General features: G+C 40.1%; 3 protein-coding genes across 9 annotated transcripts in view; all 3 read right to left on the bottom strand.

Annotated features, from left to right (window-relative positions):
* The window catches only part of arhgef10 (Rho guanine nucleotide exchange factor (GEF) 10), a 50,858-nt gene extending 42,865 nt beyond the window's left edge, over positions 1–7,993 (bottom strand). For all 3 annotated transcript variants that reach the window (XM_079694754.1, XM_079694756.1, XM_079694755.1), the window contains exons 1-2: positions 7,813–7,993; positions 955–1,064 (exon numbers count right to left, since the gene is read on the bottom strand). In XM_079694754.1, the coding sequence (XP_079550880.1) occupies positions 955–991 (37 nt within the window). In that variant the 5' untranslated portion in view covers positions 992–1,064; positions 7,813–7,993. The remainder of the gene's footprint in view (positions 1–954; positions 1,065–7,812) is intronic.
* Positions 7,994–8,821: 828 nt separating this feature from the next.
* Positions 8,822–12,834, bottom strand: cln8 (CLN8 transmembrane ER and ERGIC protein). Its single transcript, XM_079694092.1, has 3 exons — positions 12,678–12,834; positions 11,680–12,290; positions 8,822–10,959 (listed from the first exon to the last, which is right to left on the bottom strand). Exons 2-3 carry the CDS (start codon positions 12,217–12,219, stop codon positions 10,633–10,635), a joined length of 867 nt encoding a protein of 288 aa, XP_079550218.1. The 5' UTR covers positions 12,220–12,290; positions 12,678–12,834; the 3' UTR covers positions 8,822–10,632.
* Positions 12,835–18,607: 5,773 nt separating this feature from the next.
* Positions 18,608–20,564, bottom strand: part of dlgap2a (discs, large homolog-associated protein 2a) — a 197,307-nt gene continuing 195,350 nt past the window's right edge. For all 5 annotated transcript variants that reach the window (XM_079693769.1, XM_079693770.1, XM_079693772.1 and 2 more), the window contains one exon: positions 18,608–20,009. In XM_079693769.1, the coding sequence (XP_079549895.1) occupies positions 19,803–20,009 (207 nt within the window). In that variant the 3' untranslated portion in view covers positions 18,608–19,802. The remainder of the gene's footprint in view (positions 20,010–20,564) is intronic.

Genomic DNA, 20,564 nt, shown 5'->3' with positions numbered 1-20,564 from the left:
ACATAATGGTCTGCTCAAATGAGTCACCGGGTTACGATCTGCTCCAGCATCGCCCTGGCAACAAAGCAAGCGACTGGCCAGCTGGAGACGAAGCATTTCTCGGTCCTGTGTCTATCCCCCGAGGCTGTGTGTGCGTGTGTGTGTTCGTGTGTGTATTCAGTTTAATACTGAGGCACATTGTCTGGTATTCACAGCAGCGCAGCACATTTGACCCTTCTTACTCCCTCGCTGCTCTGCCCACACACTCCCCAGCCGTGAGGAAGAGGAGGAGAGGAATCTGTGTTGTTTACTCTTTATACTGTCCAGCTTCAGGAGCCCTTCAGGAAGTCATGTGACCACAAGATGACCTACAGAAGCTAGCAGGTCACACTAAAGTCTGACACTGTAATCTTAATTAAACCACAAACATACAGTACGTGACAAGAGTAAACACAAAGTAGTTTGGAGTTTGGCAATACAGCATCTCACAATCTTCTATCAGCTCTTTGTGGATTATTTAAGACTCAACTGTGAACTGCTTGAAGTTTTACAAAAAGCTGCAACTAACGATTTATTGCAATGTTGATCCGAACATTATCTGCCATTTAATTTCTTATTTAAAGGAAATGTCATGTCTTCGGATTTCTCGCTTTTTGAAACCAGCCCAAATATATTAAGCTTGCAATCACATATTTTAACCCACAATGTTAGAGGCAGGATGTACAGAGTTTTCCACTGTTGTTGGAACATTCTGATTTACATTTGACAGTCTTTACGTCTTATCTAACTATCCAAACCTTTGGCCAGTACGGGTATCGAACTTGCGACCTTGGCGTTACTAGCACCATGCTCTAACCAACTGGGCTAACTGGCCTACATTAACATACATTTTCCAATCATGTTTCGAGAGTGGTTTCGCAAAATGAATGACAAAGTGCATGACATGTGTGAGTGACAAAGCTTTGTTGACTTTACTTTCAGGAGGTGGGGGAGGAAAGTCTTCCACGTCCATGCTTGCTGCTCTTCTCCTGCACAAGCTCTTCAGACAGCAGCATTAAGGGGATCAACTACGCCAACACAAGTTCCTAAGAAGAAGACAAACCACATTAAAAGACAAAATGGAAGGGGTGATTCACACAGTATTTCAAATTAATTTAGTGAGGCACTTCTAGCTCTGCATTTGTAAGCCAGTCAGTCTCTAAAAGCCCAACAGCACTTGTTATTCAGTGTTATTCAATCACAGCAGCACTTTGTCAGCAGAGGCTGTGATGCAGTCACGGTCTGGTACCTTTTGTGTCAACATCAGAATCTGAACCAAAGCTAATTCAGACAAATGACTGAGTGAATGAAAACAAAAGAAGCTCTTATAGTGCTCCTCAGGGACTGTTGAAACTACCACGTGTTGAAGTGTACACAACACTCACACATGCTAATTGTGGGCGTGTGTCATGTGTCAAGGATAAAAACAGGCTTGTAATCAATAAGACAATGTGGAGACATGTGGAGAAACTAGTGTGAAAAGAAGGGTGGTGGGGGTGTTTGTAGCCAAAACAAAACTATTCAAAGCAGGCTCATGGTCAGATTTGAATTCAAGTTTACTGTGATGATTCAACAGTGAACATGAATCCCCTCATTTGTTTACTCAGCTTTGTCCTTCAAAACAAGCACATTTACTAAACCTTAAATCAAATGGTTTCCCATTCCCATTTGCAGACTATATTTAAATCAGATCCAGTACATCCATGCTTGGTTTACCAAAGGTTACATGAAGCCAAAGGCTGTCAAATGTATTTTGATGAAACCCAAAACCCAGGAACGTGATTCGTGTCTGTGGGTTTCCCTCAACTCTTTTTCTAGAAACTTGACTCTTCAAATTACTTCAATGACTTGAACATAGATCTACTATACTATATGGGCAGAAATGGCATTTTTTACAATGTATTATATTACCATTGCTGCTAGTTCAAAACGTTTATATACCTTTTCTTTTTTCCATGGATGTGTACTTTAATGTATTAATGTGCACTTGGATATTTTTATAATATGTTATATCTTTTTTTTGCCTTTCATTTGCACTGTGCTGTTACAATCTTAATTTCCCTACTGCCTGACGAACAGAGCATGTCTGATTCTGATTTAAGGTGCAGTGGTCATTTGTGTTTTTGACGTGGTACTAACCACACATGTTGGCCCAGGGAAATATCATTAGCATGCTGAGGCAGGAGAGACCTTTGGACTTGCATGGGCATGAGAGACAACGCATTCCTCAGCAGCACTGCCTTTGTTTGCAGATGTACAATTTGTATCCAGAGGTGACAGTTTCTGTCAAATGCCTCCTGGGAGAAAAAAGTACTATTTCCAGACTACTTCAGCTTGCTAGTATCCACAAGAGCAGATGACATTGTCATGACATCATGTTAACATATAAAGCACCCATTGTTATGGTATGTATCTTAGCCTCATATTCCATCTATGCAACCTCTATAGTTGAATTGAAAGCCACAACACAAGTTTCCAACAGTTAACTTCTGACTAAGACAAACCTACACCGCAGCATTGCAGCAGACAAGATCCAAAGGATAACTCATTCTGAGTCTCAAAGCTTGTTTTGTCTACAAATAATGTGAAATCCTCTACTTCTTTGTCCTCCACCCATTTTGCAGGGCACGATGCCAGAGCAGTGGATGTGAGCACACAGGGCCAGTGTCTGCTGAATACAGTGCGGCTGACAGATAGTGCTAGCGCTAACCGAGGCAGGTAGCGTATGCATAGCCTGAGGAGAAACATTCTACGCGAGAGAAAGGTATCCAGAGAAAAGGACAGGAGGAGCGGCTACAATGCCAAATAGTACGACTGACGGCGAGGCCCTCTTTAGGATACACTGCACAACCTGAGAAACTGATGTATGAGTGTGAAACACGTAGTTACATGACCCTCGTGGTTTTAAATTGACTGACACATTTTGAAGTGACAACGTACAGCCCAGCCCTGACAGGAGCTTTGAGGGGTGACTCCTCTTTCTCAAAACATGCGTAGTTCAACGTTTAGGAGAGCAGGAAGAAGAAGGAAGGGAGCGGAGAAGAAGTCAAATGTTCAGGTGTTAAAGACGAGAGGTCCCTGTGTTTGGTAAAAAAAAAAAAGACTTTTTCAATTGACGTCCCTTCTTGTTTGTAATTTGCATTCAGACCAGATGATTTACCTTATCTTAACATCTTCCAGAAGAGCTGGCTCCGTGTTTTATTGCCTTGTCTTACATTAAGTAGAGAAGCAAAGCCATTTTTTCTCACATGTCTGACAAGCCGGCAGACCCTCAAATCATCCTCGCTCCTATAATTACTATGCTTTTATTTATTCTTTTAACCTGCTTCTTGAAGAAAATGCACCTTTCCACAAATGACATCCTGCATGGCCTGCGGTGTGGTGTGACTTCAAATGTGAACCACCTGGCTCACCCCACGGGATGACCAACTGAACTACATCTGTGACCTCTGTCAGCAGCCTGTCTATGCCAGCACTGTCTCAGTAACACACTGAAGAAATCAGCAGGTGACGAGGTGTCAAGAATCTTAAAGAGAGGGATACTCACCAGGATTTATTTCTTCATCTGCTTATGTGTTAAACCCGATTGGTACTGTATCCTGATTGAATCTAACATCAATGATTGAGGATAAAGCCGAAGACAGCAAAGAGGAAAAGTCAGCCGTATGGTTGATGACAGACTCAGCTGAGCATGTCATTACACGCTGGGACGGGTAAATTGGGCTCTGCAGACAGGAAAACAGTTCGGTTGCCTGCTGTTGTAATACAGACAATTTGCTACTGACAATGACATGGATCAAAAACATGTTGAGGATATTGAACATACATATTGTGAACATAATCCATAGTGGTAACGATACATTGCGACCTACTTAAAGGAGCCTTCTAGCTGTCTATAGGATGGCACTCTTAAGTCTTGATTGCAATGTTCTCGTAAAGTTCTCCATTTCTAAACGGTACTGCTTTACATCAACCCTAAACTACTAGATGTGTCATCTCAGACTTCAAACACTAAACTAGTCTAATCAATTTGAAATGTTTTTTTTCTCAATTCATGGATGGGCTGCGAAAGCACACAGGTCCTCCACAGTAACGGCACGTTTGACTCAATTCCTAATAAAGCACACATGGCACCAAAAAACAAGGGGTGACAGAACGGGCAGACTGGCGCAACAGCATGTGGTAACTCGTGAGGAAAACATTTATTTCATGTTTTTAACAGATTTTAAAAACATAACATTATACATCACTTATGGGGAGATCATTTAAAAATGTGATGTGTGCGCCTCTGACTCCCTGGTTTTGTGAGGGATTTAGGTTCTTCTGGGGCACACTTATGACAAGTGGCATTCCAAGCACGGGCTAAAAGTCATAAACAAAAGCCTGGAGGAGAGACTTCAGTCTGCTGGGGGTGTCTGGCTTTAGCTTCGCAGCTCTTTGGCTAGAAGTTTTATTGAGCGCTGTGTCCCAATCTTCTCCTTCTGCCAGGATTACAGTCATCAGGCTTTAACTGACAACAACACATCCCAGCCCTACAAAGAGCGGACAGGCTTAATAAAGTAATGTTAACGTATTTGAAGAGGGTTCATGGGAAGGCAGGAGGACACTGCAGACTTAAGGAAGGAACAATTGTACCTCTTTCTTGCCCTTTGAGACAGTATATAAGAGTTGCAAAGACATTGTACTGAAGGTTTGTGGAGTTTTTGTGTCATATAAGAGTCTAGTTGTATTATTACATATTGCTTGTGTGCTGTAGCTACATTGCTACAAGCCACCTAGCCGTACTTGTTCCAACACACCACACTTCACCACCCACCATGACCTCAAAAAGGGTGGGGAAGCCTACAAGAGGCACCAGATCGCTGACTTTAAAAAGCGAGAATCCGGACTCCTCCTGGCAAACTGTTGATTAGATAAGCATGGGACAAATTGAAAGCATCTTTATAGACACTAGTATCATAATTCATTGTAGCTGAGCAAGCATAATTATACTTTATTATAGTCCCTCACTCAGTGTAAATAAACCTGCCCCCAACACACTGAACACAAGCAGAAGTTGGTCTGGTATTCCCCATCAGCTACCAGTTATAATGGAAGTGGATTGTGGGGATTACACATCAATAATGAGGCCTGCGGCTGCAGTATTTCCATTTGATGTCAGAGGTGTGAAATATTGGACATGTGAGAGATTGGTAGTGGTAGATTCAGCTACCAGCTCAGGAGCCATGTTTCTAAACAGAATGTGGTCAGTGCGATGCCACCACAGTAACTCATTACTGCATGCCGTCATTAATAACATAACAGTATGTTTTGCAAAGATGATATATATAGCAACCTATTATAACACTTTCCCCATAATCAACTTTTTAAATTAGAATTTACTTGGAGGCAGTTATTGTTAACAGTAAAGACAGAATACTGACAAGGCCTTCCCAGCTCGGACAAAATGAAACACTTTGACTGTATAATATTTAAAACATGGTTTTAGCATTTGAAAACTGCCACATTGCTGTCTGTCACCCCTCCTCACTGGTCTCCACCCATCCAGTGAACCACACTAAAGCTTGAGCGTCCAACATGTCACCAGAAGAGCACTATTTAGTGTGTGGTGAGCAGTGGATACGCAGCTGCTTCTTAGGCCTTTTGTTGACTGGCTGAGTTTAAGCTCTGAATGCATTTTATTATGAATAGAGCAACTCAGTACGATTACAATAAATTACCACAGGAAAACAGCTTTGCCCTTGAGTGTCAGAGTTCCAGTCACTGCACTGACTTCAAAGGGTGGAGAGACTCCTTCTGGATTGCCATTGACCCCTGACATTACTCATCGCAATGCAGACTCGTCATCCTCAGCTCAATGCATAGAGCATAGTACTAACATAGTCTTTTGAAATCTTGGTGATAGGGTGGTCTATAATGGCTCTCATAAAACTGTGCTTCCTGCTCAATTATGGCTGACTTTTCCTGACATGGCATAACCCTCCCTACCCCTCCCCCTTCATTTCCTCTCCCTCGTTCCTTTACTGTCAAATAACAGTAAAAATGCCTTAGACACAAACAGCATACAATGTATGGTGAGTTGAATACTATAAAAAGATGTATTAAGCACTAAATATATCTGACATATGTTTCCATCTGCTAAACAAGTGTTCCACCTGCAGGAGAGCGGTGGCTTTCCTTTCCCAGCTGTTGCTGGACTATGTTGCTAATCCATGTCTTATCTCAGGGGGTCCTTAGTGGGGTGGTGGGTGGACAATGGATCCATAACGACCTTTTTAAAAATGAATGGCATGTTCCTCTGCTCACTGTGAGTCCGTAACAGAAGGGATTTCCACGAGAGGCTATTGGCAAAGTAAAGTCACTGCCTCGTCACAATTACTTTAGCAATTTGCACTTCTCCACCACTGAACTGCATCTGTGTTTGCAGACAACTAATGACAGGAGAGGCTATTGCTGTTCGACTATACTAATATGTTATCATTACGATGACAAATGACATTGATAAGATGCTGAAATGCAGTCTCCCTAGCCATATTCATAACAGGCACATAGCTTTAGCATTGACTGTCAACATTCCTTTCTATGAAACACTGAAATTTTTGTCCCAGAGGTGCCTGAAAACATCCACGGTGAAAGTGGCTGAGGTTTTTGATTATGAAAAAATGCTCCCACATAAAGGACTCAGTGTTTTGCATGGGTGCTTCCATTAGGAAATTGCAGTGAATTTGAGCAGGGGAACCACATATCTGTGTTCCCTGGTCAGCCTTCGTTACTAGGGGTTATAACAATGTGGGAAGGTATTAAGCATCTGTATTTGCAGGCAGGCCACTCTGGTTATTTGCCTAACAAATGACTGGTAGAGATTGTTGTGTACAAGCACGTGTGTGATTCCTACCAAATCTCTCCCGTGTACTGGCTGAGTGAACTAGACATGCATGAAACTAGACAAAACAAATGAAGATCAGAGCGCTTGTAATTCAACTATTTTTGGAGGTTGTTGGCTTCATACATTCCTGAAAGCACTTGCCCTTTGCTGTACAGAAAGTAATCTATGAGAAACAGTTTCATTAAATCATGGTTGTAGGCCTACTACCTGTTTAGACGGATCTTCCAGTTGACTGAAGCCTTGCAGGGCTCTCACTGAGGAATGCTATGCATGACTACTTAAATGTGTAGATGGGCCCACTGCTGCAGCTCAGGAACACATTCTCACTTATTCATAGCTCTAAACTGAAAAGTCCACATGTTATATCTTATTTTGTATGAATACAGTTATGCTTGTTTTCAAGATGGCAAACTTGACATTGTTTTTCAGTCTCATCTTTCTTATGAAGGCAAAATGCACCTGCAAATGTATCATTGAGCAAGGGTTCAGAAAGTATAAAGTTGTGTTCAACATCTGTCAACATGTTACACGACACAGGCAAAGCCTAAGGAAATACAGTATAGTATCCTGTTCAGTTAAAACAATGGTTCTGCTAGTTGATTTCAAGTTTTTCGAACTGTTAAAGTCGTGTTATGACGCAGTTGTTAAGCTAAGAAAAAAAGGTACAGAAGTTAGATGACATTGTTGGCAACTTTGTGTTAACTGAGGCGCCACGTTATAGCCATCTCCCAATATAGCCGTTTTAACAAAAATAGACTTATTTTACTGATAACGCAAAAGGATACACTTGACATTACTTTGTATCAATAATTTAGCCCAACGTAGCTGCTCACCTGAACTTACTGTTAGCAAACAGTTAGGGATATCTAAAACTTTTTCAGAAACTTAGAAAAATGTCCTCAACTCACCATTTTATGACTTTTTTCCAGAAAAATAACCTTATCCTTTCGCAGAAACAGGGAGCAAGTGTTAAACGTGGTGCATTTCTGACTTCTTCACAACTTAAAACACATCAAAACATATCCAGTGCTCGCTCAGTGTCCTTCTTTTAATTTTACTCTCTTCGATGCAAACTGACTCCATCCATGAACACCCTTTACCTCCTCTAAGCAGCTGATTGGTCGACGAGTCAACATAGTCCGGCTGTGATTGGCTGGACACAACGTTACTCAAAATTCCAACGTCTTCTCCGGTAGGATCGGCTAGGGATCATTGAGGAGTTCCCAAACGGCCACGTGACTTGTGAGGTGGCTTCCTTTAAAACAGCTGTCCGAAGATCATGAAACGTTTTCTTAGTTCAAATAAATTAACTTTAATATTTTAAAAAACTATCAAGGCTTTTTCAGGAGCTTTGCTTGTAAAATATGTGCATTTACTTTGTCACCCTCCCTTCCATATTGTGATGGAGAGACACAGCCACGTTTGTTACTTTTCATTATCACCAATATTGTTGGAAAGAAACCAAGTAGTTTGCTTTGTAACAAAACCCTTTTAAAAAGGTTGCAATACAATACATTTTAGACTGGAAGGAAGTGCCTGACAAACAGATTTCTGGTAAAATGGGAAAAACTGTCACACAGAACATAAAAAGTTAATTAATCCTATTCTGCCACCTACAGGCGGATGCTCCATTGCAGTGAAACTTTTTCACTAAGTGTTGCCCTTTTTCTATCATGGAGTAAACAGACATCCCCTGACTACATTAAGGGACATTTAATGGATATTTCACATAATATTTAATGCATGACATTTTCTGTACAGAACAACTGATAAACTGTTTGTGAAGTTGTGTAAATTAGGATTTTAATAGATTTTGAGCTGATTATCTCCTGTTAAAGTTGCTTTGACGACCCCCAGTCTGGTAACCACTGCTCTATTGCACAACCCTATTAAGGAATAAAACCACGAGACACAATGCTGTTTGAGAGCCAACCATTTATTTTGTCACTCAAATTAACTCATGTTATTGCATTTCCCAACACAGACAGGATGTTAAAGCTTAAGAGCCCCCAAGAAATCCTCCACCCATCTCATAATGTTAATGATATTATTTCACAACAAATGAAAGGTGAAGTGAAAATCAAACACTCTTCGATATTAGAAATGTTTTAATAATAATATAGTAAGATCACATGTACAAAACACTCCATTCAAAAGGATACAATGTGTAGCTTCCTCTCCATCGTCCTGAGGCAGATTACAGTTATTTGGATCATTTTTGATGAGCTAAACCCAGCTTCATACTTCTCAGGTTCAACTCAAGGTGTTGCTTAATACTGTAAAGCTGTTACTTTTGAACATAGATTCATACGTAGGGTAAACATTATATGTCTATAATTCTTCAGAGTATTATCAAACGTACAAATGAGCTAGAGTGGGGCCTCTGACAAAATTGTGAGAAAGGTAGAGGACCAGTTTGCTGTTTTGAGTGAACCAAACGAAGCTGCTGATGCCAGAGATACGACAATGGACAATCCTAACACACCATGCTAAGGATCCCAGTACAATGAGGCTATTGTGTGAAAAACAAAAACATCTTCCCGAATTCTTATTTTGCACAAGTAGAAATAACACTTTTCTTGATGCAAAATGCCCCCAAAAAAGATCAGGATCAACATTAGCTAATCCTTAACACCGGCCATGCATTTCAACATCAAATCTCAATTTTGAACAAAAAATGGAGTGGGCCAGTCCTTCAAAAGGCGGTAAATATTTCCCTCTATTCTGAGGGAGGACTCCCAGTGCAGAAGCACCAGTAAATGGACTGATCCAATTGTCCACTTAGTATGTAATAGCTGCAGCGAGTAGCCTATAGAACCCCATTGTTTAAACGTAACTAATGTCCTTTCCTACTCTGCCAAATCAGCACCAAAGGGCGATGTATTAAAAAGTCCTCATGGTTAATGGGGGTTTCTTGTCCCCACAGAACTTATTATTAAGTGTCTGTTGTTATTATTATTAGCATCAGACAAAAATCTGTCAGTAGTCAAAGATAGATATTGTGCAATATCGGCTGTAAATATTTAAATACTGCATGTGTTAAGTTGCTTCAAAGTGTTAAGACTCCTGTCTGTACAAGCTTCAATTTGTAAGTTTGTGCTCCATGCTAGACCACTGCCCCATATAACCAAACCTAATGAAATCTTATCAAAAATAATCCAACAGCAAAGTAAAGCCTGAGGGAAGACAATGTAGCAATGTTTAACAAAATAGTTCCAGGCATGGTTAAACTGTAGGGGCCTTTTGAATCACAAAAGTGATTGATGTGACATTTCCAGATTGGAAAGCTATGTCTTTTTCATAATCATTTGCAAATACTGTATGGAACTGCTGGTGTTTCACCAAATGTCAAGAGACATAATGATGATAATGATGTCCTGAATTACTCAGTTGTTTTGAAAAGATTCTGTCTGGTGCTTGCTTAGACATAAGGAGAAATATACTATCTTGTCCCGACCTTGCACATATCAGTCAGTCTGCATGCACTATCAAAAAAAACCTGTCTTGTGTATTTTGTTCTGGGCTCACTTGCTTGACTGAGGGTCCATCCTCAGATGTTAAATTCAACTTAAATTGTTGACTTTGTGCTTTGCAATACTGAAATTGCTCCCACAAAAGTTTTACAAAACAACAATCCATCAAGCTCTCGCCACTCTCAAAGTAACTTCACACATCACTCGAAACGGAAAAAATATGGCATATTCAGAAAAGATCCTCGGTGGTGCACATTAGCTGGCGTGAGGTTTGACAGGAGCTTCAGAGCGACCCTCCATGGCGCCGTTTACAAGGGCCGGCTTGTTTCCAAAGTTCCAGTCCACAGGTTTGAGCAGCTGCATGGTCTTCTTGTGCGTCCAGATGGGGTTGAGGACACACGTGAGCAGAGTGAGGCCGATGAAGAAGAGGAGGAGTAAGGGCGTGGCCATATGGGTTCTGAGGTCGCTCCAGTGGGTAAAAGACACCCACCACATGTGGTATGTGAGCACCATGCGGCAGTGGAAAGTGTGGATCATCACCCACTGGTTGGCTCTCCAAAGCAGGGTGCGAGCCCAGCCAGCCTATCGGGGAAGATTAACAACATTGTAACTTCAGTGTACTGAAATCAGATCTGTGAGTAGGAGGAACAGAGAAAGATAAGGTAGTGGCTCAATCTTTTATTAGTAGAACTTCCTCTTTCTAAGAATTTGGACCTTTATCTGTTGATCTGAAACCTTGTGAGACTTCCTGTGTTAGTTGAGAAGAATCTGTGAGAGCATGTCTATGTTAATTATTGTCCATATCCCTGCTGATTATATTAACTTCAATGTGCCTCATGTTGCAAATGAGTCAAACAGGGTTTCCATCACGGGCGATCGCAGACGACAAATACCTGTGACTAGTCATTTGTCCAGAGAATGAATGCCAATTGTCCGTTATACATATAATATAGAATCAGTAATATTTTTGTAGATCAATTAGACACCGATTAATTTTGTATTGTGTAATAATTCATACGTTAAATGTTTATATTATTGTTTTACACATTTTAAATAAATCAAATCAAATCAAAATTGTAACCTTTCCCCACCAGATATTAGTGGGTTTTTCATACAGTGAGAAAAGGGTATTAGTGGGTTTTTCATACAGTGAGAAAAGGGTTTAACAACTAGAGCCCATTGAACCAAACAATTATTTGATTACTGCAATTTTTCTAAAATGAGATGAGGGAAGGATGCCATGTATGGAGCAAATTAGTTACAGTAAGTCTTGCAGAACCCAATACACCAACAGGTCCCTACCTTCAGTAACATCCAGGATATACATGTGAAAGGTGTGCTCATCTCCAGCAGCAGTGTAACCATTGGCAGGAAGTGGCCCATTGAATCACACACCACCGCTCCTGCGTACCCTGACAGGGCAAAGAAGTGGTGTGTCGCCAGTGGCAGATCAAATGATCGAAATGCCACACTGGAAGCATGAAGAGCTACATTCTCAAACACAAAGAAGCCTGTGGCTGTGAGGACGTTGAACCAGGACCAGTCTTCCTGTCCTCTCACTTTGTCTCTGGTTAATGCTGAGTCCTCAGTCAGGCATCTGAGACCCACTACAGTGCTCTGGATGCCAAAGGCTCCCCGAGTTGCAGCCAGGTTCCAGAAGACCTTCTCCTTAGCTATCAGGGACTTGTAGGTGCTGGAAAAGGCCACAGACAGGAGGTGGGAGAGGAGGAATATCCCTGCATAGAAGCCAAAGCCTAGGCCAATAAGGTGAAGGCGGTAGTCCCAAGAGAAGTACTCTGCACTGGGATGGGGGAGAGGGCTGGGCTGTTGGTCAGGATGCATGATGTTTGAGGGAGGGGCTCAGCTGAAGGTGAGACTGGAAGGGGCTCGTAGGTGCATGATATGTGGGTCACCTGGATGACAACAGAGAACACATATTAAATACATTACTATAGCTAGAAACAGACGACAGAGGCTCCATTTAGTAACACGACTGTGTAAATGTTTCATATAAAACGACTTTTTTCAGCTTTAATGAACCTAAAACAGTTATGAGAGAACTTTGTCTGCACTCGGTAATAACTACACAACCAATTCGACACCAACTACAATGTATCGCTTTATTAGTTTAACTCTAGACCAAACTTTAAGTTCATGAGGAGTCAGTCAGTTTGCACCCCAACATACAGTTATCGTGTTATCAAGTTAGCACACAAACACGACGACTAAAACGTGTGACTTAGTTGGTTTAAGCAAACAAACGAAATACTAATATGGCCAAAGCAGTCATTGTTACTCACCGCACACTAGTCAGCGCACATCATTCCGAACATATTCAGCAGAGGAGTTCCCACTTCCCAATGAACACGGTGTCCCGGTGCTTTGTGTGTTTGTGCAGTTTCCACAATACACATCATGATCATACGACTTCAATTTGGTCATATGACTTGCAAACAGGAAGTGACGCCCACTTTAAACATCCGGACATCCCATTGGTCAATACATGTCGTCTGCTAAGGGAGAATCAGAACCCGATCCATCCTATTGGTTATCTCCTGACTCGAATTGTGTCCATGAAGTGTGGTTTGTCTCTGTTATAAAACCAAAAATTGCATAGTTACACATTACCAATGCTCAGGAAACACACAAAGTTAATAGCAAAGATAGATAAAAAAAATCGGACTATATATAGTCACAGTAATACAATAGAAGGAAAAAAAATATATGAAACATTTTTAACAAATATGTAGGGTGTACTTATTTTAAATGATTATCATTTGATATGTCTGACCTTCATGCGCCGGAAATGGTTAAGCTTTTTTTCTCATATGCACTGAGCAGGAATCAATGTGCACATTTGGCATGTTGCCATAGTGATAACACACATTCACACATACAGATAACCACAGAACTGATGGAGGAAACCCACAGGGACACAACATGCATACTCACATACAAAGGAGCTGGTGGAAACAGGACCCTGTTGTGATGTGCTCCAGCTCCACCACTCAAACACCATCAGAAAAAAGCTGGTGACCTTAGGCTACTGATTTGCTCTCAGTCAGTTATCTGAGACACAGTATCTGTAATGTTTATATGATCGGCAGTGGCTCAGTCATTAGGGGATTGGACTGTGAGCCGTAGGGTCGCCGGTTCAAGTCCCCAACCAGACCTAAAAATTTAGTGTGGACTGCTACTAGGTCCCAGTTCACCTCCTGCCCTGCCACGGTGCCCTTGAGCAAGGCACCGGACAACCCCCTTCCCTCCTCACTCCCATTGCTCCCCGGGCGCTGTGCAATAGCTGCCCACTGCTCCTAGTACTAGACTCCTGGTACTAGGTTGGGTTAAAAGCAGAGAACACATTTCACTGTGTGTGCTGTGTGCTCTGCATGTCAGTGACCATTAAAGAGGGGTTTCATCCCTCCCAATATTATTATTATTATTATTATTATTATTATTATTATTATTATTATTATTATTATTATTATTATTATCCTCATCTTATTCCCACTGAAAAGGGTTGATTTTTAGCCATGTCAACTCCCACAACTGTTAGGAAAAGTTGATAAGGTTCCCCAACCAGGGCCTCCCTGGAAAATCTATTAACCGTAACTATCAAAGACATCACTCCCTGCTATGGGGGCAGGCCTTCCAAGGCAGCACTTAAACTTTGTGTATCAGTAAAAAGTAATAAAAGGAAGAAATAGTAATAAAAAGTGAAATCAAACATCTGTAAATTGATCAACCCATGCATTTCTCTCTTTGTCCAACAGGGGGTATTCTTGCCTTGTATTTGAGACTATATGAGAGAAGGATGAGTTCTATCTAATGTTTGAATGGAAATGCTCTAACCCTATTAATGAATGACTGACTGATTGCTAATCTACTTTTATGACATCTCCAATAAGATCAAAACAGGAATATTCGTTATTGTTGATTTGCATCTTCCTGCTAGATATACGGAATAGGAGAAATTACAGTTCGACAAAGACATGTAGGTGAAAAAATGCAATCATTTGTCTGATTCACCAATAATGCAATGTTGTTCTTGTCAGCTAAGCATGGATGCAAAAATATTGAGAAGGACTATTCACATCCAACTTGTCTAATTTTTAATTTGTCGGATTTGATTTGATGGTGCCTTGAGTGATATTATATTTTATTCATGCCTTAATTATACTTTTCAGTGCCTTGACAATATGAAATAAAACCTTTGTGTTTCATTCATTCATTTTTTCACTAGTTGTTATATGTTTTACTCGTATTGGCAGAGCAGTAAACAGGCACCACACAGACAAACATTTTTTCAAACTTTTTCTTCAAAAAATTTAATTGCAATATTATTTACACTGGATGACCTCAGCAATGACCAAACTACTCAAAGAGGCAAAAATCTTTCAATAGCTCAGCTAGGTAAGAACGGAGGAAAAGAATGCATTTGTTGTTGCAAACTACTTAAATAATACAAAAATAACCCAATGATACATTAATTTGCACTGAAGTAACACACATTTAAAAATGCACATGTGATTGACTTAAATAAATACATAACATATCAGTGGGACAGTGTTGTAATTTCAAACGAAAGAAAAGCCTACATTCAGAATCAGTATTTCGCATGCCATCATATCAGCTTATAAAAAAACAAAACAAAGTAAAAACGACAACAAAACATGAGCAAATGCAGAAAATAGTAATGTTTCAATGAAGCATATATTATATATTTATATATCTATATATATTTCTTTACAAATAATGAATATTTGGCATTATATTCATCTTAACTATAGATATGATATACAAGAGATGAAAATAGTTTTAGCTAAACGACTACCTTTTTAATTTGTATCTAGTAATTATAGAGTTTCACATTCCAAGTTCAAGGAAGTGTTGTATCAGTCAGTGAGTCCGACACTTCTTTCAACAGCATGGTTACGAAAAAAGTTCCCTTGAAATATTTCACATCACGGGTTCAAGATTTAAAAGCAGACAGTAGACAGTCGCACCATAAGTGGAGCCACAGATGAAATGATAGAAATATGCGGTTGGAAAAAGGAAAATGTGGGCGATGGCAGAAAATGGTTTGCTTACTTATAATTCGATGGATGATAATGTGGCTGTGTAGAGTAACAATTTTACAGTATGCTGGATAAGTAAAAAAAGATGGCACTTGTAGTTATTTGCTGCCCTCATGATTAAATGTGACACTTTTCTGCCCTTGGGGTTTTCACAAGATTTTGGTGGAGCTGTAAAATTACCATCATCTCACCACAGTCACGATTAGATCCTCTAATGCTCACAGTATCACATGCGCACCACACAAGCATACATAAAACACCAACTTTAGTACGTTTCAAAGAAATCCAAGATCACTTTGTTATAGGAGTCCTTTTTAGCTGTGCATGTGTGTTCATATCTACTTGGACAAAAATGAAGTGTGAGGAAGTTCAAATCTTTTCATAGATGAAAAAGTTAACTGTGAGACAAACTTGACCCAGCCATTATAGCTGAGAGAGTTTGTTAGAAAAAGGCTTGGAGGGAGTCTCAGGGGTACCAAGGTAATCTTTTCTTTTCCACAAAAGGAAGGTCCTTAAACTAACTTAACAGCTCTTACGTACATTGCACACATCCTGTTCAACATTCTTCGCTCCCCCTTGACTACTGGAACTGAGTTATGTTAATTATGTGGATGACTCTTCAACTGAACCAAGTTTTTCCTCACAGCCCTGATCAAGTTGCATAAAGGAGAAACTTCCTGTTATACTTGCAGTGCTGATGCTTAAGTTCTACAGTACAGGCCACTATTCAGCAATACATTTATCAACACAAGCTTTAAAGGGCCTCAGAGGCTGCTTGCTTGATCTCGCCAAGGACCCGAAAATATTACATAAGCTGCTTTGCTTAGTCAAAGGCAGGCGAAATAATACCCGGCACAGCGCCTATGCGATCGTCACAGAACAGCCTTCCAGCTACACAACAGCAGCAGTTTGGGGCTCAGCGCGGCACTCTCGTCTCCTCTAAGCCAGCATATGTCAGGCCGTGTCTGTCTCTCGGCCGTCTGCCTGCCACTGTGGCAACAGCAGGGGAACGTCTCTGCTCTGCCAACTGCCTGGCCTCACATACCCTGACGCTTTCCAGAAACACACTGTCATACTGTTAAAGGTCCCTGCCTCTGTAATGAAAAAAAAACAACAGACTTAAGGATGGGTGTGCTTTAAAAGAAATGTGTAATCTAGCGTTGGGCTTCTGAAAGCCACATCTTTAATTGAAGTAGTGCACTGCATATTGGAAATCTATCTCTGACTTTGGTTACAAGGTGATTTGTTGGACTGAGTATACTTGTTGGCTCTCTGAAATGTATTGTCTAAGCTCTGCTACAAGAATTTATATTTAAACGATGTCTCACGCATCATGATATGGTGAATGTAAGGAAAACACACTGAGAGCCTGAATTCTCACACAGAGAGTCCTGCAGATGATCAAAACATCGGAATGTATTTGATAAAAAAAAATACAATTTGTGGCAAGTTATTATAATGTATGGTTCACTAACCAAAATATATTTCAGGAGAAAGCGTATGGTTTTGAGGGGTGTGTGTGTGAGTGTGTGTAAGAGAGATGTGCAGGTCAGGCCACAGATGCGTAGTAATGGAAATTTAGCCACGCTGACCCCTGATTTAACCTCTCTTCTCTGAATGTCAGCACTGTGCTACAAAAACAAGATACACACACAAATAAATCAACAAAACATGAATGCATTAAAATATATATATTGAGAGAAATGTACTTTGTGTCACTGATAAATCTCCCTAGTCCCATCCCGTAACAAACAATGGCACACTTGCTCAACCAAAATGTAATGTATTGATCAGCTGATTGTTTTTCTAGTACACTGTATTTATTGAATAAGGAGCAGCAGCATATAGTTTGTTGATTATCCAATGTTTAACCCAATTTTTATCAAGAGATGCCAGTTTTTAGGCCAGTGATTTGAATACTGTACATTCACTGCATTAGCAAAGTGAAATTGGCAACGTGATTGAGACTGATATTCTGTCACCAAAAATGAATAATAAAGTGCAGCATTTTTGCATCTGTCTTAAGATGAGTTCACCTTTGGGAGAAATACTTAAAACTGCCTAGAAGTAAATTCTACCAATATGACCAATAAAGACTCCGGTGTAAAGGCCCATAACTTCAGGTTTCCACTTTTACATCACGTATCAAGACTAGATAGCACCAGTTATTCGTATATCCATTGCTAAATGTGTGTATTAAACCCTTCCTAAATTCTTATTAACAACTGGCTTAATTGAAATTGGTGATATACTAAATCGCACCATAAAAACTGTCAAAAAGGTCTAAGCTAGTAAGCATTTAGTATTTAAAATAGAAATGTGTTTCCGAGTTAGCAGTATTTGCTGGCTGGCAATATCTGACTATGCTAAGTATCAATTTAGCCAACAAGTTATGCTAACTATTATTATTAGCCAGCACGACGGGCACGTTATTAGCATACGATTATTAAATGTGAGATGTGTTGTGTTATTTCTATGACCTTAAAAATGTTAACATTTTACCTTATTGATAAAAGATATTGAAGACATTTGATATTAAGTATTTTACTACTCAAGCTAAATGTGTCATACTGTATGTTACCAAGCTAACATTTGCTTGCCATTTGGTTCAGTTAGCTAGGTTGGGCTAGTTACACGAGCCAGTTAGTATATGCAAGTAGTTTGTGTGTAACTAATTACAAACAAGATTTGTTTGTGAAGTCAACTTGTTTTAATATGATGACCTTCACTTAGCCCTGTGTGTAGGCTAAGGTTGAACATAAGAGGAGCTGGAGCTATTGACTATGAACTCAAAACTATGATTGGATTCAAAGTCAAATGTATCAAACTAATCCATCATATTGTGACACAACATCACACACTGGTCTGCACAGCCACAGACAATATCTTATTCCTTATGTGTTTCAACAAACTTGTGATGTTTAAGTTATTTGGGACTTGCTGCTCGCATCATTTTAGCTTCATTCATTTCTAACCTTGCCCGGTGAATGCAGTTATGATAGCTCTTCAGGGGACTTTTGTCTACACAGACCCTTTCCAGGAATATGAAGATTACAAATCACTTCTTGGGTGACTGAAACTCATATGCAGATATTTTGTTTAGGTTTTGGCAGTTTTCCTATCACTCCTGATGAACTGTGGCTGAGACTTGAAAGGGCCTGAGAGAGGTTTATTAGACGAAAACACAGCAGTTTTGTTTTTTGTTCATGTGATTGATATTTGCAACAAATCTAGACATGTCAAAAGCCATAGAGAGAGCAGACAAGAAGTGAACATGAGAACAAAATAAAACAAAAGATGGATATTCTTCCCGCTCACAATTCAAAAATACAACAGTACTATTGTGAATGTGGGTATGTACATTTCCCTTGGAAATAGAGAGAATTGTAATAAGTGCATAAGTGCATTTGTCTACACATTTTGATCTAAGGAGTTACACAAACCTTCATAGTTTTTTTTCTACTGCATCGACAGAATGAAAATGTTGGCACAAGACTTGCATGTTTTCAGCTTCAAGTAAATGTAGATATTAGAAAGTTGGCAATGAGATATATAGGAACGTTTTTTGAGATGTGCATGTTAATGAGCTGACAGATGTAGTCCTTCCACCAATCCAGACCGAGAAAAAACGTTTGACCACAACCAGATTGAGGAGAAAGCTGCATTTTTCAACACTGACCAGTCCAGAGCTTATAAGGGCTGCCTGAATAACCTTGAGTGGGTGATCAGTGCCACATGCACGTAGTTGAGGTATTTCAAGCATTGGCACTTTTCAAAGTATTTGAACTTACAACAATTTTGTGATATTTAGCTTGTAATTAACATTTACCCCCCAAAAAAGACCAGAGAAACAAAAAAAAAACTTAAATTATTGAAAAATACTGAAGGGTTAACTCACTTTGACAATTTTTTTACTTTAAATAAATTATAGTTTCTCTCATTTACTCGTTTTAGCTCAAAGGCCTGGTTGCTGGTAGGTTTTCAAAGCTGCACTTTTTAAATGGCACTTTGCAAAATGCTGAAAAACTACAGCCTTACCCATCCAGGACATTGGATGAGAGAGTGTGTAGGCTGGGGATCACAACGCCCAGCAAACCAAGGAGAAACCCCCCCAACCCATGTCAGACATACATTTTCTGCTAACACTTATCCTGGCAATGGGAGAAGAGGCTCGGCACATCCTACAGACCAATGGGGTTGGCGATGGGCTCTGAGGATGGCTATTGAGATCAGACAACAGATGAAGAAAGGAAGAGTAGAGAGAGTAGCAGTCTAGAAAAAAAGGCTAGTTTTAAAGTTGTTTGAACGTGGGCGCAGGGAGACGTGTCGACCCTGGACCCCGTCTCTTTAAAGTCTAGTCTGAGCCTCGGGAATATAGATCTCGATGCTGTCTGCTCGCTCCGAGGCTGAGTTCTGCCGGAAGGAGGCCGCGCGCTTGCATGCCATGAGCCGCCGCCGGGCCTCCTGCCGCCCCCGGTCCGGGAGGTCCAGGGATTTCTCCCGTGTCACCAAACTCCTCTGTCGAATTGTCTTCTTTGGTACAGGAGCTGGTGGCTTTAGGAAGAACAGAGGATGATTAAGGGGGACAGCAGTGATCAAAAAACACCAACAAACCCAAGTGTTGAAGATTTGTATGCAGCCCTGTTGGCATGTTTTGATCTGATCACAAACAAATGTGACATTTAAGGTTGCCAACTGTCTCAAAAGCCTGGAAAAGAAGGCATGATTATGTATTTATTTAATAATTCCTTTTACACATGGTTATCATTCTGTCAGTGATTTATCCATTTTGTTGTATTCAATGATGATTTGAAGATTGGATTTTGAAAAATGCTTTTGTTGGATTTTATTTGTTATTTGGACTCTGGTTTTCATGATTTGCTGTTAACCCAAGGCTGCTTGGGAATAGTACAATTGAAGTCCCAATAATAGTCATTTCTTTCACATACAGTACAGTAGACAAAGAATTTGACACTTCCTTTAGAAAAATATTTGTGCTAAGGGAGTATTTAAAGAATGAGGCTGAAAAGGAAGCAGCAACAATCTTCCATAAAAGTAGAACAACATTGAAAAACTATTTCTGGTTTTGCAAATAAAAATATAGAAAAT

The sequence above is a fragment of the Notothenia rossii genome (assembly GCF_949606895.1).
Source record: "Notothenia rossii genome assembly, chromosome: 7".
Classification (NCBI taxonomy): Eukaryota; Metazoa; Chordata; class Actinopteri; order Perciformes; family Nototheniidae; genus Notothenia; species Notothenia rossii.
The sequence above is the reverse complement of the archived record's forward strand: the minus strand, read 5'-3'. Positions and strand labels throughout refer to the sequence as shown.

Excerpts from the sequence above, each read along its gene's own strand:
- cln8 (XM_079694092.1), bottom strand. The coding sequence starts at position 12,219 with ATGCATCCTGACCAACAGCCCAGCCCTCTCCCCCATCCCAGTGCAGAG. Across the intron at positions 10,960-11,679 it reads TATCCTGGATGTTACTGAAG|GCTGGCTGGGCTCGCACCCT; the intron begins GTAGGGACCTGT and ends CTTCCCCGATAG.